Raw genomic sequence first — 19581 nt, 5'->3', positions numbered from 1 at the left:
TATATCATTGGAAGGAAAACCCGAGGCAGTATGAAACTTCGCAACATGCGCGTCATGTAATGAACTCCGTAATTTCGCAATGTGAAAAGGTAGAGAACAACTAGGTATATTGAAACACCAGCTATGTCTAGTGATGTAGCAGCGAGGATTCAGCATCAAGGGTTTTGGGCCCTGTTGATACTCTTCGTATTTAGGTAATGAAAAATGAGATGTTAGCGATCGTGATATTGTAGTTCGTGTAAATGAATTGGAATATCGTTTGGACATAACGCTCTAACAGATATTTAATAGAATAAATCCTCCCCGCTGTTCTAGTGGCTAGCATGTGCGCTTTTCTTGTACAGGTCTTGGGTTCGATTCCAGGTGGGAGAGCCCTTGGGAACTAATGTTGTATGTGACACACTATGACTCCTTTAAAAATGTACAATTTTAAATTTAAATCAAGCAATATGCCACAATTGAGAATTTTAATATACGATATTGACATGGTGAACTACAAAAAGTAGTGAAATATGAACAAAAACACCAGAGGTGCAAAAAGTGCAGCCAAGTTCGTCAGCCTCAAAAAGTGTTGAGATGAGGATGGATGAGCCAAGTTCCTTGACCACTGCATCTGAAACGAACACTGGAACTTGGCGCGAGGTGTCAAGGAAAATGATGTTAAGGAACCTTAGGGATAGTGGTGGTGGGCGTGGTGGGCTTGGGACCACCATCAACCTTACGAATATCAACTTTGCTAATGCGCTAAGACACATATACAGTATACTGCAGTAAGATTGGTGGTTCGAAACAGAGACAAGGAAAACTTATATTCCTCGACGAAGTGTCAAAGTAAATGATGCTAACGAGCCTTAGGGATGGTGTTTGTGAGCGTGATGGATTTAGGGGTCACCACTAACATTAGGGCTGAAATGTCCCGGCCGTGAAACTAGGAACAGACATCCTAATGTATTCGAATATGTTAGACACTTCGCGCCAAGTTCCAGTGTGCCTTTCAGATGCAGTGGCCAAGGAACTTGGCTCATCCATCCTCATCTCAACACTTTTTGAGGCTGACGAACTTGGCTGCACTTTTTGCACCTCTGGTGTTTTTGTTCATATACATCAATCTGCTTCAAGTAGCCCCACATACAGGAATGAGTAGGTGTGAGACCCGATGTTTTAGGCTGCCAGTCCATGGAACCACGTCGACCAATCCGCTTCCCTAAGAATTGTGCACTAAACCATTGATGTACACCAATGTCATAGTGGGGAGTGGCCTCATCGTGTTGAAAATAAGAAGAAAAGTTGCTGTCTGGGTTCTGAAGGGAAGGAAACACGTGTTCCTGCAGAAACATCAAAATGAACCAATTATGAGAGTGTGCTATGTGCCACACAATATCATTACCTTTATAGAACTATGTTCTTGACACGGGTCAACTTACTTCAGATTACTCTCACACCAATACCGACAATTATCCCGCTTGACCTCCTCAATCGAACAGAAATAGGCGTCGTCGCCGAACAGTATACCACTAGTAAATGAATGATTCAGTTTGTGTTGTTCGTAGCTCATGTGCAGAACTTGACCTGAGTCATCCTCATTTAGTTTATGTTGTATGCTGGAGTTGATTGATTTAAATCAAATTTATTTTGCTTAAAACAAATGCGATATTTCTGACAATTCTAGGACACTAGTCGAATGGAAGTGTGAAACTTTCATCTTAATCCGTCCGATAATCTTAATAATGCAAGTTTAAACAAAGTATGCATTTTTGGATTGCAGTTAATGGGCCTAGAATTTTGACAGAGAATTCTAGACAGATTTAATCCTTTCATATTGTACAGGAAACTTGAGGGAAAAGCTTGTATCCATTTAACATCCAATACTCACAATTTTTAAAAAAGAATTGTACATATAGTAATAAACATTATAAGATTTTTACCATAACTGGAACGTTTACATACAGGGTTACTACAAATGTTTTCTCTGGCTTCGTCTGCATCTTGTGCTAAAAGTATAAGACACAGGGTATTTAAATTTACAACATGAAAAGAAATATTTACCAAGTTTCGTTTCAGATGTCATAAGAGATCTTAACTGATTTGACCACTAGCAGTGCGTAACTGATGTTCATGTGCGAAGCTCCAGCAAATTGATTGTAAAAGCAGGCAAAGAGCTTGGTACACCATGGCAAGCAATGTGGAAAGTGTGGTAGAAATTACGATTGATAGCTGATCTTGATGATCTGAAGAACTGGGTCAGAGTGACTGTGAGTAAGGTTGACGAAGATATGCTTCGATGTGTGTGAATGTAATTGGGAATACCGTGTGGACGTGAACTATTTAACTACGAATGTTACAAGTGCTCGATGTGCTCTCGTTTAGTCACACGGTACATATTCACACGGTAGTCTCAACTCCATCTACACACGTCGGAGCATATCCAGGTCAACCTTACCCTCAGCCGGTCTGATCCGATTTTTCGGATTATCAACATTAGCTAGCAAGCGTGATTTTCACAGCACTTTCCACACTACCTGCTATTATATACCAAGTTCTCTGCCTGCCTTTACCGTTGACTTGAGGCTTCATACACGAGTTTCTCTTACGTGCTGAACGATCGCTCAATACAATGCGCTTCTAACACTCAAAACGATGTTCTAAGTCTTTTCATGATATTTAAAACTTGATAAGATTTTCTTTTAATGTTCTAAGTTTTCATGCTCTACGCCTTATACTTTTGGCACGAACGAAATCAGTGAGATCATTTGTAGTAGCCCTGTATAGTGCATAAAGGGCTGAACCGTTTGAAATGGATTTTTCAGATTGTTAGAATCTATCTCAAAGTAGGATTTTACCATGTGACTTTGATCAAAATGCGTAGCCTAAGGAGAGAAGAAGGGGATCATAATTTTATGACAGAAATAGTGTGTCTCAGGTGTCTTTCAAGTTAGAAAAATAAAAATTGGTATACAAACTCCACATTAAAAATAATTGCAAGTGTGTGTTGTCAGCGTTTGTCTCAGCAATAAGAGGATTTTTGATACCACATCGGTTATTTCTTCCATTCGTCATGAAAGTTATTGTTTACATTGGATTCAGCATTAATAACTAGTTGTATGCTGAAAGAGCAGTGTGGTATTACGTATTTAATAATTTTTTGCTTTTTTTTTTTAACATAATAAGAATATTTTCGATATTCTATTAGAGAGAAAAAAAAATCGTTATTAAACTAAGTTCGTGGCACCTTTAATAAAACATAGTTTGTTGTGATAGATAATATCATTAAAAACATCTGAAGAAAATACAGTTTGGGTGTTTACATTCATACAAACATACGTAGAGTCGGGTAACATGTGAAAAATAATAATAATAATAATAATAATAATAATAATAATAATAATAATAATAATAATAATAATAATAATAATAATAATAATAAGTAAAATAACATAAAATAAAATAGAAAAAAAAACAATGTCACCTCCTCTTTCGTGTTTCCTAAGTTCAAAATGTGTTGTACTTATTACTATATTTTTTGGTCCATATTCAATGATTAGTTCTGAAAAAAGGTTATCAAACGTCCTCTTTTCCCCGGACATGTCATTTTGTTATTCCTTCTTAGAAAATGCGTCCGTGCGGCACTTTACAATATAGTAATATGTCCGGAAAAATAATTAAAACAAGATTGTGTACTACAAGTAATCCCTCAAATAAGCTTGCGCGAGTACGAAACAGAACCAGTTGCGTGTTTAAACGATAAGTGGTCTTATTATGTTTTGAGGTTGGTATTGCTGATGACGTCATACCACTTCGCTTGTTTTAGTCTATTTAAAAAAAAAAAAGGGGGGTTAGTATGACCATGAAATTATTAGCGAAATAATTAATTTTATATTAGACATTTCTCTTTTACTTGACACGAGTTTAGATTTTTTTAAGGTATCAGTGAAATATTTCCTGTCTTTAAAAACTTTATTATTATTATTATTATTATTATTATTATTATTATTATTATTATTATTATTATTATTATTATTATTATTATTATTATTATTTTATTTTTATTTATTTATTTATTTATTTATTTATTATTATTATTATTATTATTATTATTTTTTTTTTTTTTTTTTTTTTTTTTGCTTTTCAGCTCTTTTTTTTAAATATCTATTTATAGTTTTAAAACAAATTTTATATTTTGATTTTAATGCTCTACGATTATGCTCCGAAGTTAAGGGAAACAATGATGGATAATGAATGAGATGGTGGAATAAAAAAAGTGGGTGGAAACGGAAAGAAACCTGAAAAAACCTACGCACACAATGTTTGTCCATCACAGAGCTAGGATCGAACCAGGAATCCCATGCACCAAAGGTGAGCGAGCGCTCTACCACTGAACCAGCAGGATCCCTGTTTTATGAATTCTGCATTGTTAACATTGAAGTCAGTGTTACCATGTTGAAGAAAAATGCAGTACGATTTGTCTTGCTATGTTTATCTATCATTGTTAATATGACTTGGAATGAGAAGCAGTCAGAATAAATAAATTAGAACTATTGAAGAAAATCGGATCAACTGAAACATACTCTTGGTTATCAGTAGGAGCAGTTAAAGCATCAAAACATAGAGACTAAAAAAAATAAAATAAAGTCTTGTACAGGAAGATGTTTATTCACTGAAGTAGTATGTGGTCTTAGTGATGTATGAAGACATTTGATATATATATATATATATATATATATATATATATATTTCTTAGTGTGTGTGTTTCAAATATCAATACTTGAAATGAGTTGTCTTCTTTTTGGATCAAAAGATCTAATATATTTCAGTCAAAAATTTTCTTGTAGGCCTTATATCTGGAGAACTACATAGTGTAGCCAAACCTAAACTATCACTTAACTCAGTATAATGTGCTTATTCTATAGAGAATACAAAAATTCGATTTAGGGGCAGTTCAGAAATTTTGTATCCCTGATCTAAAAACTAATTATTGACCAAGATCGCAATCTTTTGATTCTTTTTTTTTTTTTTTTTTTTTTTTTATATATATATAATTCCTAAAATTCTTGTTAGTTGCATAAATTGGTAACTCTGTTTTGAAAATAAGTTCAACTATACTTCTTACCGAATTTAATCAGTGGTTCCTTAGTCTGTTCATCCTAGAAGAACAAAAAAGTTGTTTTACGTGTTCAAGTATTCCCAGACTAGAAAATTGTGAAGAACATGAGTAATATTGCGTAATATGACTTTCCCAGGTTTACAGAAGCTCGGCGTTCAACAATTGTGCTTGTGATAATGATGAATACAAGTGAATAATTCGTGAAATGATAAAATGAAAGGCCAAGGAAATCCCTCATTAGAAGTTTTCGTACACCACGACTCCAACTTGGAAGACTAGACTTCGAACACAATATATGCTTCAGCGATGCGCACTGTACCTTGACCTAATTATAGGCTTAAAAAATTCACTGTGGGTAAGATATATATGTTCTAGGTTATGATGATAATGATTGTTAGGATCTATGTCTTATTCAACATACTTCTTGGCTTTTCAGTCGTATTTATAAACTGACATACACCTCGATGAAGTCAAGACAACCGACCAGCTGTAACGACACATAAATCAGATATAAATAATAAAAGGTTTGAAACCCAAAATGAATTCGGTTTTGACCAGTCCCTTTGTGTTTGTATGCATATTTTGTTTTCGAAATCAAAATTACTACGATTAAAATGTTCGCAGTAAGTGATAATAATTGATTTTTTTAATGCCTTCTGATAAAGTGATTAATAATATATAACATCTGAGCAGTTAACAAAATAGCAGTAATGTTGATCATAGATAATGTAATAATAAGTTATTAAGACAATAGGTTCTGAAAACAGCTGAACGGAATTAGATATGAAGGAAAAAACAAGGAAAAAAATTAGTTAAAAAAGAAATATAAAACGACGTAATAGAAAAAAGAGAATATGAATGAAGTCAGGAATTCCGTAAACAATGGCTACACAAGCTGTATTATAAGATACATTCAAGAATACATTTGACGATCCGGCTAAGTACAGTTTCTGAGGTAGGCTCTTAAAAGTTTAGGAAACTGTCTGCTAATTTGGTTGTGCACCTATTAAGTTACTACACAAATTTGTGTTCTTTGTGTATTTTCAACATAGATGGGGTTCGGGGCCTGGGGTGGTTTTTATCATTTCACTGTGACGGTACAGCATAGGAAGAGGAAATCTATAAAATGTAGATAAAACTAATCTTGGATCACACGACCGATCTCGATCAAATTTGCCACATAGATGAGGTTCGGGCCTGGGATGGTTTTTAGCATTTTACTTTGCCGGTGCAACTTAGGAAAGGGAAAGGGATATATATATATGCATATACAGGAAGCTTTGTAGCTGAGGTAATGTATTCCTTCTCGAGCAGCTAACGCCCGGCATGACGTATTTGGCGCATGCGCAGCAGTTGCAGGGAACATGGCTGCAAGCAGTGTGTCTGTGGAGCAGCGGTGTGTAATCAAATTTCTTGTGAAGGAGAAAGTTAAACCAACTGAGATTTTGAGAAGATTGCAAGCACAGTATGGTGAACAAACGATGTCACGGACAAGAGTGTACGAATGGTGTGAACAGTTTCGCGAAGGACGGGAGCTGTAATGTAGTGCATGGACACATTCGCCCGCCTGCAGTCACACCAGTGAATATGAGCACGTGTTGAGCAAATGATTCTTGAGAACTGGCGAGTAACAGTGCGGGATATTGCTGCCGAGGTGAATATCTGTGTCGGTAGTGTTGAGTCAATCATTCACGACCACTTACGCTTCCGCAAAATCTGTGCAAGGTGTTTTCCCCGCCAGCTGACATTTGATCCGAAGTGGACACGCATGACGGTGTGTGAACAGCCGAAATGCGCTGGGAAGTTCTGCCCCATCCCCCTACAGTCCAGATTTAGCCCCCAGTGATTTATCATTTGTTTGCACCCCTTAAATACCATCTGGGAGGGAAGAAATTCACGACAGACGAAGCACTGCGGAACGATGTCCCCCAGTGACTACAACAACAACCAAGTTCTTTCTACGCCAAAGAAATCAGGAAGCTGCCACAGCGATGGCAACGGTGCCTCGACGAGCACGGAGAATACTTTGAAAAACTGACATAGTTTGGTGCTTCTTGTGCTATGTTTCCTCAGAAGAAATAAAAGTCCCGGTCAACCGTGAACGATCCTTGTATATATATATATATATATATATATATATATATATATATATATATATGTCTATACATATACAGGGTGTCCGAGAAGTCCTTCCCTGATTACAGAAATTGATAACTCAGACTAGAAATAAGATAGAAATATGAAACTGGTGTTGAATTGTTTACAAACTATAAAAGTTTTTGTCTGTGTTAGGTTTGTTCTGTTTTACCAAGTCTCAATTTTTTTTGTTTTAGGTTTGTAGTACGTAAGTAAGAAGCCCAAGAAGCCATGCCAACCAACCAGGAGAAGGCACAGTGTGTCCTGTGGTACCATGAGACACGATCACCAACCACGGTGCAGAGACAGTTCCAGACAACATTTGGGAGGACTCCACCTGATGTCAAGAGCATTAAAGCCTGGTATGAGAAGTTCAAACACACAGGGTCGGTTGCTGACCTTCCGAGGTCTGGTCGACCAAGAACCTCAGCAGACACGGTGGAGGCTGTGCGGCAGTCTTTTCTGAGAAGTCCTAAGAAATCGGTGCGCAGGGCCTCACGTGAATTACAGATGCCAAAAAGCTCTATCCATGACATTTTACACAAACGTTTATTGTTTCGTGCTTACAAAGTGCAACTCGTTCAGGCCTTGTTGCCCGCCGACGGTACACGTCGATATGACTTTGCGGTCGAAATGCTATCACGTATTGAGGACGATAATGGTTATTTCAGACGAATTGCCTTTTCCGACGAAGCGACATTCTTTGTCAGTGGAGTAGTGAATCGCCATAATGTACGCATTTGGGGTTCAGAACCCCCCAGGGAGGTCAGGGAATTCACCAGAGGCAGTCCAAAGGTGAATGTTTGGTGCGCGTTATTGCACGATCGAATTATCGGGCCATTCTTCTTCGCTGAGGATACCATCACATCTGCAGTGTACCTGGATATGTTGCAGCTGTATGCTGTTCCTCAGCTGCTTCAGTATCGCCCCGATGTCGTTTTTCAGCAAGACGGTGCACCACCTCATTGGGGTTTGGACGTCCGTGCCTATCTCGATAGGACATTTCCTGGGCGATGGATTGGTCGTGATGGACCAACAGCTTGGCCTCCACGCTCTCCTGACATAACCCCATTAGACTTCTTTTTATGGGGTTATGTCAAGGATGAGGTCTACCGAACACGTGTACCAGATCTTGAAACCCTGCAGCAACGAATAACCACAGTCGTTGCATCGATCCCTCCAGTGATGTTGGCTAATGTGTGGATGGAAATCGAATATCGCCTAGATGTGCTACGTGCTACCAAGGGTGCTCATGTGGAAGTGTACTGATGTGACCAAAACTTTTATAGTTTGTAAACAATTCAACACCAGTTTCATATTTCTATCTTATTTCTAGCCTGAATTATCAATTTCTGTAGTCAGGGAATGACTTCTCGGACACCCTGTATATATATTATCAAAAATGACCGATATGAGTGTTTTCGAGGTGGCTCAGACGAACAGTGACACTTCCGATGTCATTTAAATCCAAATTCAGCCCAAAATAAGTTTCAGAAATAGTAGAGAGTGACTGATTAATGGAACATATTACTAGTTTTTCTTATTTTAATTCAGCGAAGCGGGTAATACAGAAATATAACAATATTTCAGTTCAAAGAATTGTTCATACTTTCTCGTGTATTCTTTCTTGTCTTGGTTGAAGGCAGGTACTATCCTCTACTGATACTGTTCCACTTATCCCTCTTCCTTATGTAGTTAGTAGAACCGTAGTATGGTAGTAGGGCAAGGGAAGATGGCCAGTTCTTTCTCCAGTAGTTCCAAAGGATGTAGCCTCGATGCTGATGTCCCCATTAACCCCCACTCATTCATTCATTGAATCAATTGGAATCGAAGAGTAGATTAATTAGTTGCTGACTTCTTACATTGTCAGAAAGTCTACCACGTATTCTCCTTCTTAAATAAAAATAAATGACTTACGATACAGATATTTGTGTTGAATTTTCTTTCTTTTCACATTCATTTTGGGGTAAAGTGTTGAAAATCAAAGTTGTTTCCTTTCTCTTTCTTTGTAGATGCCGGAAGAATAGGCATTGCCTCTCAAGCACTTGGTATTGCACAAGCATCTTTAGATTGCGCCATGGATTATGCTTCAAAGAGAACTGCATTTGGTGCTCCAATTTTAAAGCTGCAGACAATTCAGGTAAAACTTTACATATTAATGCAATTAGTTAAAAAAGAAAAAGAAAAAAAGCTTTCCTGTTGCTCTCGTATTTAATTTGTGAAGTGTTCTCACCTGTCCTTGTGGGAGCCACGGTTTTTTTTTGTTTTTTTTTTCGGTATAGGTACTTGTGCGGATTCCACGTTAAACTGTAGGTCCACGTCGCTTATTACTTTGACGTTGAAAACTAGGTATTAATCCCTTAAATAATCAAGTAAAGGAATTGCATTGAAAATACGGTTTCTCGATCTTTACATCAGGGAATTCGTGCAGTCGTAACACAAATCTCTTGTTCATGTTTGTGTGTGTGTAAAATAATAATTTCTTCATGTTTTTGTGAGGAAACTGAAATACCTTTAAACTATTTAATATATATATATAACATTATCATTATACAGCGGAATAAAAAAAATGGATTTAGTTTCGTTCGTCTTTATGTATTGAATCATACGTTACATGAGCTGCAAAATATTTGAGAGGGAAACCTCCTAACTATTAAAACATGAGTGCTATAGAACTCTTTTGCCGCACATCCTGTAGCAGCGCCAGTTCTAAACGAAATGGCTACTATGCAGCTTTATTCATTCATGAGTTTATTAAGCCATCATTCACCAAGCGGGCTAAGTAAGTTACTCCAACGCCTGTTTCTCTAAAAAATGTAATGAGTATTTAAAAGGAAAAGTGTTTCATCTGTTTGTTTATTTTTTTCTTTCTTTCTTTTTTTTAAATAAGAATCTAACACCTTAACATGGTTATAGTTATTAATATACTAACTATTGTTTAGTTTAGATCATTAAATACATTATAGAGTAAGTCAGTTACCCATGTTAATAGACCACGAATTATTTTTGGATAATTACGAAATATTGTTAGTGTATAATGGATTATATACACAGAATCGAGGAAAATCACTGTAACGTGCAACAGCTGAAATGAGAATAGAAACGTTAAAAAAAGTATTGGAACAGTAGTGTGGAGTTATGATCAGGCTTTTAATTAATCCGTAAAAAGATTCGGAAAAACCTGTTAATCCGTTAAGAGGTTTAATTTTTTATTTATTCAATGCAATATAGCAGAGATTCAATTCAATGATAACCGTTAAAAATTCGTAACGATTAAAACTTTTTTTTCTCGAAAATCATGTGAAATGTATACTCTACAAAAACTTTTTAGGGGATTATTTTTAAAAAGTTCGGGTCATTCCATTACATTAAGCAGGCTCTTTTTCCCAAAATTGCCCGAACTTGCTTTGAAGTGTGGGTCATAGGGTCTCATTCCGTAGGCGTTTGCATCAACGCAACGCAGAATTAGCGTTTTACTTTACGATAGCCAGCATAGCAGATATAATTACTTGGTGCATTTTTTCAGGTATGTTGCGGTCGTCTTATTTTGCGAAAGCTGTTTGGAATGAGACCTATAAACTGTTGCACTTTGTATCGATGAAGTTACCGTTATTGAATATTATTACATTTACTTTATATTAAGTATGACTTTGACATATTTTAGTAAGTTTTCTCGGGCTGTCAGCCGGCTGAAAGTATTGACATCGGACGTTTCGAATGCAGACATCGCATTTATCTTCAAGGATTGTAATGAAGAAACGGTGGTGACTACTTAAGGGCAGAGCTATGACTGGGATCGGTGTGATTGGCTGAGGGTTAATGCTGGCTTCTGATTGGCTAATGGATGCTGGCTCCTGGTTGGCTGTTGTTGTGACTACGAGAAATGACTTTGTGAAATCTGTTTTTGTTCCTGAAAATGGCCTATATTTTATTTGACATATATATATATATGTTTCTTGTAAAACTAACAGATACAAAAAATATATATAAATAACAATACGTAATTATATGGACTTTTTCTCAATTTTAACTTAATTTTTAGTAATTATCAGTTTTGATTTAGTATAGGAACTTTTCATAATAACCGATGAATTTTCTTATTACTTTAATTTTATACATTAAATTTAACATAGACTTTTCACAGCTCATGACTTCTCACTGCCTATTTGTGAAAATTGTCATTTTTAATTTCAGTTTATTAATTTTAAAGTTAATTATTTTCTGACAGAATTTTTAATTTAATAAATTATTTTTTCCCTACGGATTTTTTAAAATTTTATGCTGTTGAATCTTTTATTAACTTTTCCAACTATGGTTAGGATAGGCTATGAGAACTAAGATTAGGTTAGGTTATTTTTCAAAATGCATGAAGTTTCCATTCCAGCAGAATTTACGGTATCCCGTTCCAATCCTTTTACAGTGCTGTAATGATTTTGTATTTGTCGTTATGTAAGTATAGTAATAGGAAACAAGACACATTTAGACAAAAAGTTACATTTTTTACATGTTATCTGAAAAATAGAACGGGGTAACCAAGTTCTTCCTTTAACTTCTAACTTGCGGTAAGACAAAAGATAAAGTGAGTCGTGTGGCCCCGCGTATCGTAGTCACGAACGTTCTTGCCTTTGGTGCGAGTGGTCTTGGGTTCGATTCCCGGTGGGGATATTCGGTTAAAAAAGTGTAAAATCTTTTTCAGTTCAGGATCCTCATTAAGGATTTCCGGGTTTTCTTCATTTACACCGGGCAAATGCCGAGATGGTACCTAACATACAGGTCCCAGGCCGCTTCCTTTCTTCCCTTCCCTTTCTTGGATAGTGTGATCGCCGAGGACGTCATTCTTTATACATGACGGGCTACCATTGCCATAGATGCTGAAAGCCCAGAAATCAAAATCCTAAACCTTAAAAGTGAGTTGGCAGGGTTGTCTATCAGTCACGAAAATTACGAAAAATCATGAAATTAGAAAACGTCATGAAAGTCAAGAAAAAGTCACGAAATTTAGCTTTTAGGTCACGATTTTTTTTTTAAATCTACAAATATAAGTACAAACTGGAAAACGTTTTTCTATAAAAAGTCAAAATTCACCACCAGAAATGCCTATGGTTGGCTTTAGATGCTACCAAATCGCAAGCAAAGCACGCTTCTATCGCATGTATGAAAATTCGGTCTAATTCGCACCCAAATTCGCTCTTGAGAATGTTACGAAATTTTGTGGTTTGGTAAAGAAAAGGTCACGAAAAAGTAACTAAATATAATTTTGAAATTTTAGTAGACACTCTGGTCGGCGACTGAATGCAGAACAAATTAGTAATACAAAGACAAACGGTCTTTCTCGTTGGAGGCTGAGTACTGAAACAAAGACGAAATGAGCCTCCACACCAGTTGCTTATATATATATATAATTCAACGAACGAAAAAAAAAAAGAAAGAAAGAAAAAAGACCTTTGTGCTGCATAGTAGCCATTTTGCTCTTAACTGACACTACTGTATTGTAGTGCGTTAAGCGATCTTTGCAGTGATATTTGAACGTTTAGAATCCCCTCTTTCAAACGTTGATTAGTTCATTTGGGAAATATAGACTTACAAGATTTGGGTTCATCTTTTTGAGCCACGTATCGGCAACATCGACAAAATCACTTAACTTCTATAAGTTAAAACAGGAAAACTAACACCATCATCAATATTGTACACTTTTAATTGAAACATTATTCTATATTGCTGTTTATATCCTTCTAGCAAAAAATAGCTGATATGGCCCTGAGAGTAGAGAGTTCAAGACTGCTAACGTGGAGAGCTGCTGTCTTAAAGGATCAAGGGAAACCGTTTACAAAGGTTGGTAAATTTTGAACCTAAATTTATATTTTATAGAATAATTGTCGGGATTTGGCATAAACCCGTAAGCTGAATCGCTTGAAATTTTACGGCATTTGCAGTATGCTTGTTAAAATTATATTAATTAAATCCTTAATTCAACGCCCTACATTCATGCCGTGTAGGATAAAAGAGACGGTTGATAATGGAAGTGTATGGGGAAAGAATTTGTGGAGAAAAGGAACGGGACAGAAGAATCCCCATGGAAACATACTATACAGGATGGACATAAAGTCTCTCTCTAAAAACAAACATTAATTACAAGAAAACTAAGAATGATAGACTCATACGCTTTGCGACAAATAATAGGAAAACTCAAAAAGGTTTTTACCTGATTTAGAGAATTTTCGCATTTGTTCCACTAGTTGCCCTCAAGACATCCATGCGATATTCAATTTCCATCCATGTGTTACTCAGCATTTCAGGAGTCACTGTGTCTGTTGCGACCTTTATTCTGTTTTTGAGTGTTGCAATATCACGGACAGGTGTTCTGTAAACCCTGTCTTTAACATAACCCTACAGGAAGAAGTCAAGGGAAGTTATGTCTGGGTTAAAGCAACACAAACAACCACACATTCCCCACTAGCACTCTGTCTGCCGCTTCTATCACGATTTAAAATACTTTCTGTTGCAATAAACTTGCAATACCATTCCTTTATGCTCCTAACATTTGATGGCTGCCGTTCATACTCTCTCCTGAATGTTCGTTGAACTGTGATGAAGGATTTTGTTTCATAATACCACAACATACACTTCGCTTTCTGATGTGCTGCCATTTTTAAACAAAAGACTGTCGCGCTGCAGTGAACACAGACTGGTGCCAAAATCTTGAAGTATTATACAAGCGATGTTTTCAGACCACATTCTTCTATCATTCTTTGTTTCCTTGTTATTAATGTTTGTTGTCAGGGAGAGACTTTATGTCCAGCCTGTATAATAGGGCACAAACGCTCATGCTTTGGAATCACACAAGAATACGACTGAACTGTCGTATTCTCAAGTTCTTGATAAATACTATCGCGAAACTTCGATGCCAATTCCTTGTACGAAAAAGGTAATAAATGTGGATTGAAAGAAAGGAATATGTACCTTCGGATAAAGCATTGTCTTGTCTTAATGTTCTGGTCCAAGAACTTCCTTCTAGCCCAAGGCTTCTCTTATCTGGAACCTCTGAATTATCATCTTAGCCAGTAAATCCTCCCGATGGATGTTACAATCCACAGATTTTATCTCTGAAACAATTACTTTAATTTTGGCAACACCACCAATTTGTTTCCCAGTCTTAAACGTGCTCTATCGGAACAAACATTAACATTATTTTTTCATTCTGTGTTATTCGTTTTCATAAATTGATCTGATTTTCAATATATATAATTTGGTGTCCTTCGAGCAGGTGGTGATTCACAAAACTGGAACTCTTCTTTCACTGCTTCCCTATCTATAAATTTTATGATTAGCCATATTAGTGATGTCGGTATAGAAAAATATTTACTGTCCCGAATTTTGTCAACTAACTGCTCCCTAACATTTGAAGACAAATCCGAAATTTTTCGTGATACGATGTTCCTGAACGGTGGAATCATTTCAAGATGTTTTATATCTTGATTCCTAACATTATTCTAACCTTACCTGGTCTATGGTAATGTTAATGATACTCTGATCATCTGAGCTTTTCCTGCCTTAGTTATTCTTAAACTAATATCATACGATATCTACGCAGCCTGCAAGTTAAATCCTGAAAATGAGGATGCACTTGTTTTTTCCGTGCTGACAAATCGGACAGTTTTCTCTCAAAATATTCCATATGTTGTGATTCAGATCATCACGCTTGGTTTCAAACTGACATTTAAGATAGGAATGTTTCGTCGGATGATTTGACAGTATTTCGTAACAAAGTACATATTGGGAAACAATCGATGTGATTTTGTTTCATAATACCACAACATACACTTCGCTTTTTGATGTACTGCCATTTTTAAACAAAAGACTGTCGCACTGCAGTCAGCACAGACTGGTGCCAAAATCCTTTCTTCTCCAATCGATGTGAAACTACCAGTATAGCTAACATTACACTTATGTTGTACTGCACGATGGTCTTTGTTGTCTAATGTACTTTAGTGGTTTTTCGGAATTTGAAATACTCTTTTCGGACCTTGGTGAAAACGACTTTTTATACCCGCTTACGCTTATTAAAACTCAACAGATTTTGATACAACATTATGTTTTTTGTTTATATATATATACGTTGCTCGGGGTTCCAATCATCCAATGGAGCGGGAGTGAATTTATCTCATTCTCCTATTTAAAAAGGATCTTTCAGGTTAACTTTCGTTTAGAAAATCTGATTTTAAAGATGGAGAAATACTTGGTTAGTTTGGGTTGGAATTAATATGGGGCAAGAGGATGACAAATTTTAATGATAAAGAAAAAAAGAAAAGAAAAGAAAAGAAAGAAGTGCTCCCTTCTACAATGCACAGTATTAGTACGAATACACTTTATTGCATTCCAAACAAACTAGTGGGAGATCAAAACAAGTTTTCTCTCCACCACATTCACAGACATGATCTGATAAAAGTGAATTTTATCGTTCCTGTTTTCCACATCAACCCCTTACATGAAGATCTAAAGAATTAACTGTAACTTGCATAACAGCTCTACATATTTTAAAACACTTTATATTTATCTGTAGTGGTGAGATAACACACTGTTAATATAATTGTAAGTTTAAATTAACTCTCGGTCGGGTAGTCGGTTTGTGAAATGATGCTGGAATTACAAATGAGTACAAGGTTGGAAATTGAATATTGTGTTCACTCAATAATTCATATTAATATGTAAACCAAGAGCAAATAGATCCTGCAATCTGTATAATTAAAGTATCAGAGCACTAACATGATAACGGCGGAACTTGAAATGGGTTTCAAATCTCGCATGGCTCTCTTATAGACAGATAGTCTTCCATTAAAAAGGAAGAAAAAAATAGAATTTCCACAAAATTTGTTTTATTCACAACCTATTCGGATTCTCAAGTGAAATAATCATGAAAATTAACTTAATAACAAATGACTTCTTATTTCTAGAAAATCAATTTAGAAAATACTGCCAAAGTCAAACGTTAGTACATAAATGCTAATCAATACTTCCTTGAAAGACAAAAATTGAAAGTGCTAATTGTTCGATTTTAAGTTTGTGACTTCGTACCTCTTGAACCACGCGACCGATCTCAATCAAATTTCCCACATAGAGGAGGTTCGGGCGTGGGATAGCTTTTATCATTTCACTTTGACGGTGCAACTTAGGGGAGGAGGAGGGGGAAATATTTAAAAGTGATCGAAAATGACCGATATTAGTCGAATCCATAGTTTTCAGGGCACTGAGATGAAGAGTGAAACTTCCAATGCCGTTTAAATCCAAATTCAGCCCCGCAACATGGGGGAGGGGGATATATATATGGGCCAATCCATACGAAGTGGTGCAGAGGTGGTTGCTCGACCATCTCCGAAAATTATAAAAATTTGAGTGTGATGAACCTTGTGTATGAGAAGGTCAAGAACATCATTCACATTTTCGTATGTGCAAGTGTACCTAAATGGCGGCCATCTTTGTTGACGGTGGAGTACCAATTTCTGCATTTGCAAGTGTTTACAAAAATTACAGTTGCTCAGGGCGTACGAATCAGACGAACACCAAACAAAAACGAATGTTTACAAGAGAGACTTAGGTACACGGATAATATAAACTTTTGTGTCTAAATAAATATGCAGGGTTGCAAAGCAATACATGAAATCACCAGAAAAAGTACAGAAAATTACACTTTTAAAGAGGTTGTATTTTGGAATGGCATAAAGTGGGGGAAGGGGTTCATAAGTTTTGTGTTGAATACTATTGTATATTGTGTTGAATATACATGTAAAGAGTCTGCAGAAATATCCACAGCTATGATATTGCTGGGACCATAGATTAATGGGGGTCCGAAAGTTGAAGTTTGTGATTTTGATGCCATTTTTGGGGCGTAATATCTCAGGAGGGCAAACTGCTAAAAATTGCTGCTTATGCTACATGTGAACAAACTATTGCAAAAAGAATCATGACTGATGTTACATAAAGAAAATAGTGAGGACATGGTTAACACGCGAAGAAAGGACGTGCGTGACGATGGTTGTAGCCGGGGAAAAATTAAATGTTTGGATGTGTTTCATGCTAGATCTCAAAAATTATGCTTGGTGCAGCAATTAGGCACGCATTTGTTTGTGTTCAGTTGTGTAAAAGTTTGCGAGTGGCGTTTGTTCCATCTTTATAGCTCCATGATCATTGCCACGTCTCCTTGGAGGGGGGGGGCGCCCCCCAAAGCTCCTGTGGTCCCCCTATTGTATTTATGAATATACAATATTTAGCATAATTTGAATGCAAGTTGCCTTAAAATCCTCATATATATGTATATACCTTCTGCATCTGAATGGGCCTCCCCAAATTTACAAGGAAATCGGCGCCCTTGCATATATATATATATATATATATATATATATATATATATATATATATATATATATATATATAAATGATCGAGAATGACCAATATTAATGTCGAATCCATGGTTTTCGGGGTCGCTGAGGTGAACAGTGATACTTCCGATGCCATTTAAATCCAAACTCAGTTCTTTATTACAAAAATGAAACATATTCTCCCCGTGCGATGAACGGATATTCTGCTAGTAGTGGCTAAAAAAAAAACAGCAGTACCTTCTCAACATCAGGTGCAAGTGAATTGGAGTAAAAATTTTAATTTTAAACGATATTGTATCTTTCCCCCTCTGTCAAAATTAGCAAGTTGCTTTTTCCGTCTGCAGTGGAAAAGAGAAGTTTGTTTTGATTATGTATCAATTTATCTAGAAAGAATTATAGTAGATTGTACTAGTCGGTCAAATTTCGTAATAAAATTTTGTAGTATTCATTTACCTTTGAAAGGAGATTTAATTTGGTTCAGAACGTCGTATCTCGGAAAGATATACTCCCTAATTATGTTTCATATTGACTATTCGGTCATTTAAGAGTTTTTGGTTCTATATCTGGGCGACAGGGCTGAAGTTGAACTGTAGTTATCACCACAAAAGCTATGTTAGTATGTTATACATTCACGCTTACATTGGGTTAAAAAATGTCGTAGATCATAACCAAACGAAAGTTTACCTAATTTGCCTTATACAATATATAGAAAGCTATTAGTGGTTTTGTCTTATATTAATGTATAATTTGATTCAGTTTTGTCAGCGTATATTTCGATACAGTTTTGTCTTCATATACTACGTTTACTGAAGTCTATGGAAATGACCGATCTAAAATTCATTTTTACACATTATGGTTTTCTTTAGAATACAATATTAGTATATTTATTGAGTTCAACCAAATGAAATTCAGCCAACCATCACTGACAGACATTGCAATTCAACTGTTCATCGATATTTTGAGACTGCAGAGGGAGTCAGAACCCTGACAAGCCTCCGTTCTGCAAAACAAAATACTCGCCCACGAGTACTAATTGAGAATATGAAGGTCTATGGTAACTACAGTGTCCTTCAAAACATTTCGTCACACGCCATATAGCCCTGATCTGTCACTGATATATATATATATATATATATATATATTCATGCGCTTAAAAAGGTTATCAAAACAAAAGATTCAGATCGTGACTTGTAGCATAGCCTGTTTCATAATTTCTTCTGAGACATATTAAACCAATGGTTCTCAGAGTCAGGTCTGCGGGTTCAATCAAGGGGCTAGCAACGCATTTTTAATTCCATTTAAATACTAGTATAAAATGGCTTGTAAATAATTTCTGTAGTTGATGTACAAAAATGTACTTTTCCATCCACCGTATCATTAAGTATTGTGTATCTGTTTATTGCCACTCCCCTCTCCGAACAAAAAGGTGATTTGTTTTTAGTTTTTACTGTGTAGTAAAAGGTACTAGTGATTGTTATACTCGCTTTTTTCAGAGTATTAGACAATTGGAAATTTCAGTTTAATTCCTAAAAATAGTGTGATATTATCACTTAAACTCCAAAAATGGGTTAGAGAGAAACAGTACTCACCACTATAGCTAATAAATTTTCAATTAGATAATAATTTCGAACGTCGTTTTAATATTATGATCACATCCAAATATTTTCAAAATACTGATCAATAAAAAATGGTCCTAAATGAATAAAACATAATTAATCCTCCAAATGTTGATGGTCTATTTTCAAAATAGTTCCCATTACCTGCAATGCACTTGTCCCAACGTTTTTGCAAGTCCTCAAAGACATGCTGGAAGTCACTTTTGGACAGATTCTTCAAAATCGCCTCCGCAGCTTTCACCACTGTCCCTAAAGATGCGAAACGCTGTCCCCGGACGTGTTTCTTCAAAGTTGGAAAAAGAAAGAAATCACAAGAGGCTAAATTATGGCTATATGGAGGATGGGGTACACACG

The 19581-nt window shown here is 36.1% G+C and overlaps 1 protein-coding gene across 1 annotated transcript in view; it reads left to right on the top strand.

The window, feature by feature from the left end:
• Arc42 (Activator-recruited cofactor subunit 42) overlaps positions 1-19581 on the top strand; it is a 62731-nt gene that overhangs the window by 34844 nt on the left and 8306 nt on the right. Inside the window, exons 7-8 of the mRNA XM_081752364.1 lie at positions 9250-9377; positions 12974-13069. Of these exons, the coding sequence (XP_081608490.1) occupies positions 9250-9377; positions 12974-13069 (224 nt within the window). The remainder of the gene's footprint in view (positions 1-9249; positions 9378-12973; positions 13070-19581) is intronic.

Source organism: Thermobia domestica, chromosome 3, assembly GCF_964235325.1.
Source record: "Thermobia domestica chromosome 3, izTheDome1.hap1.1, whole genome shotgun sequence".
NCBI classification, from domain to species: domain Eukaryota; kingdom Metazoa; phylum Arthropoda; class Insecta; order Zygentoma; family Lepismatidae; genus Thermobia; species Thermobia domestica.
This window is presented reverse-complemented; position numbering and strand designations above follow the sequence as displayed.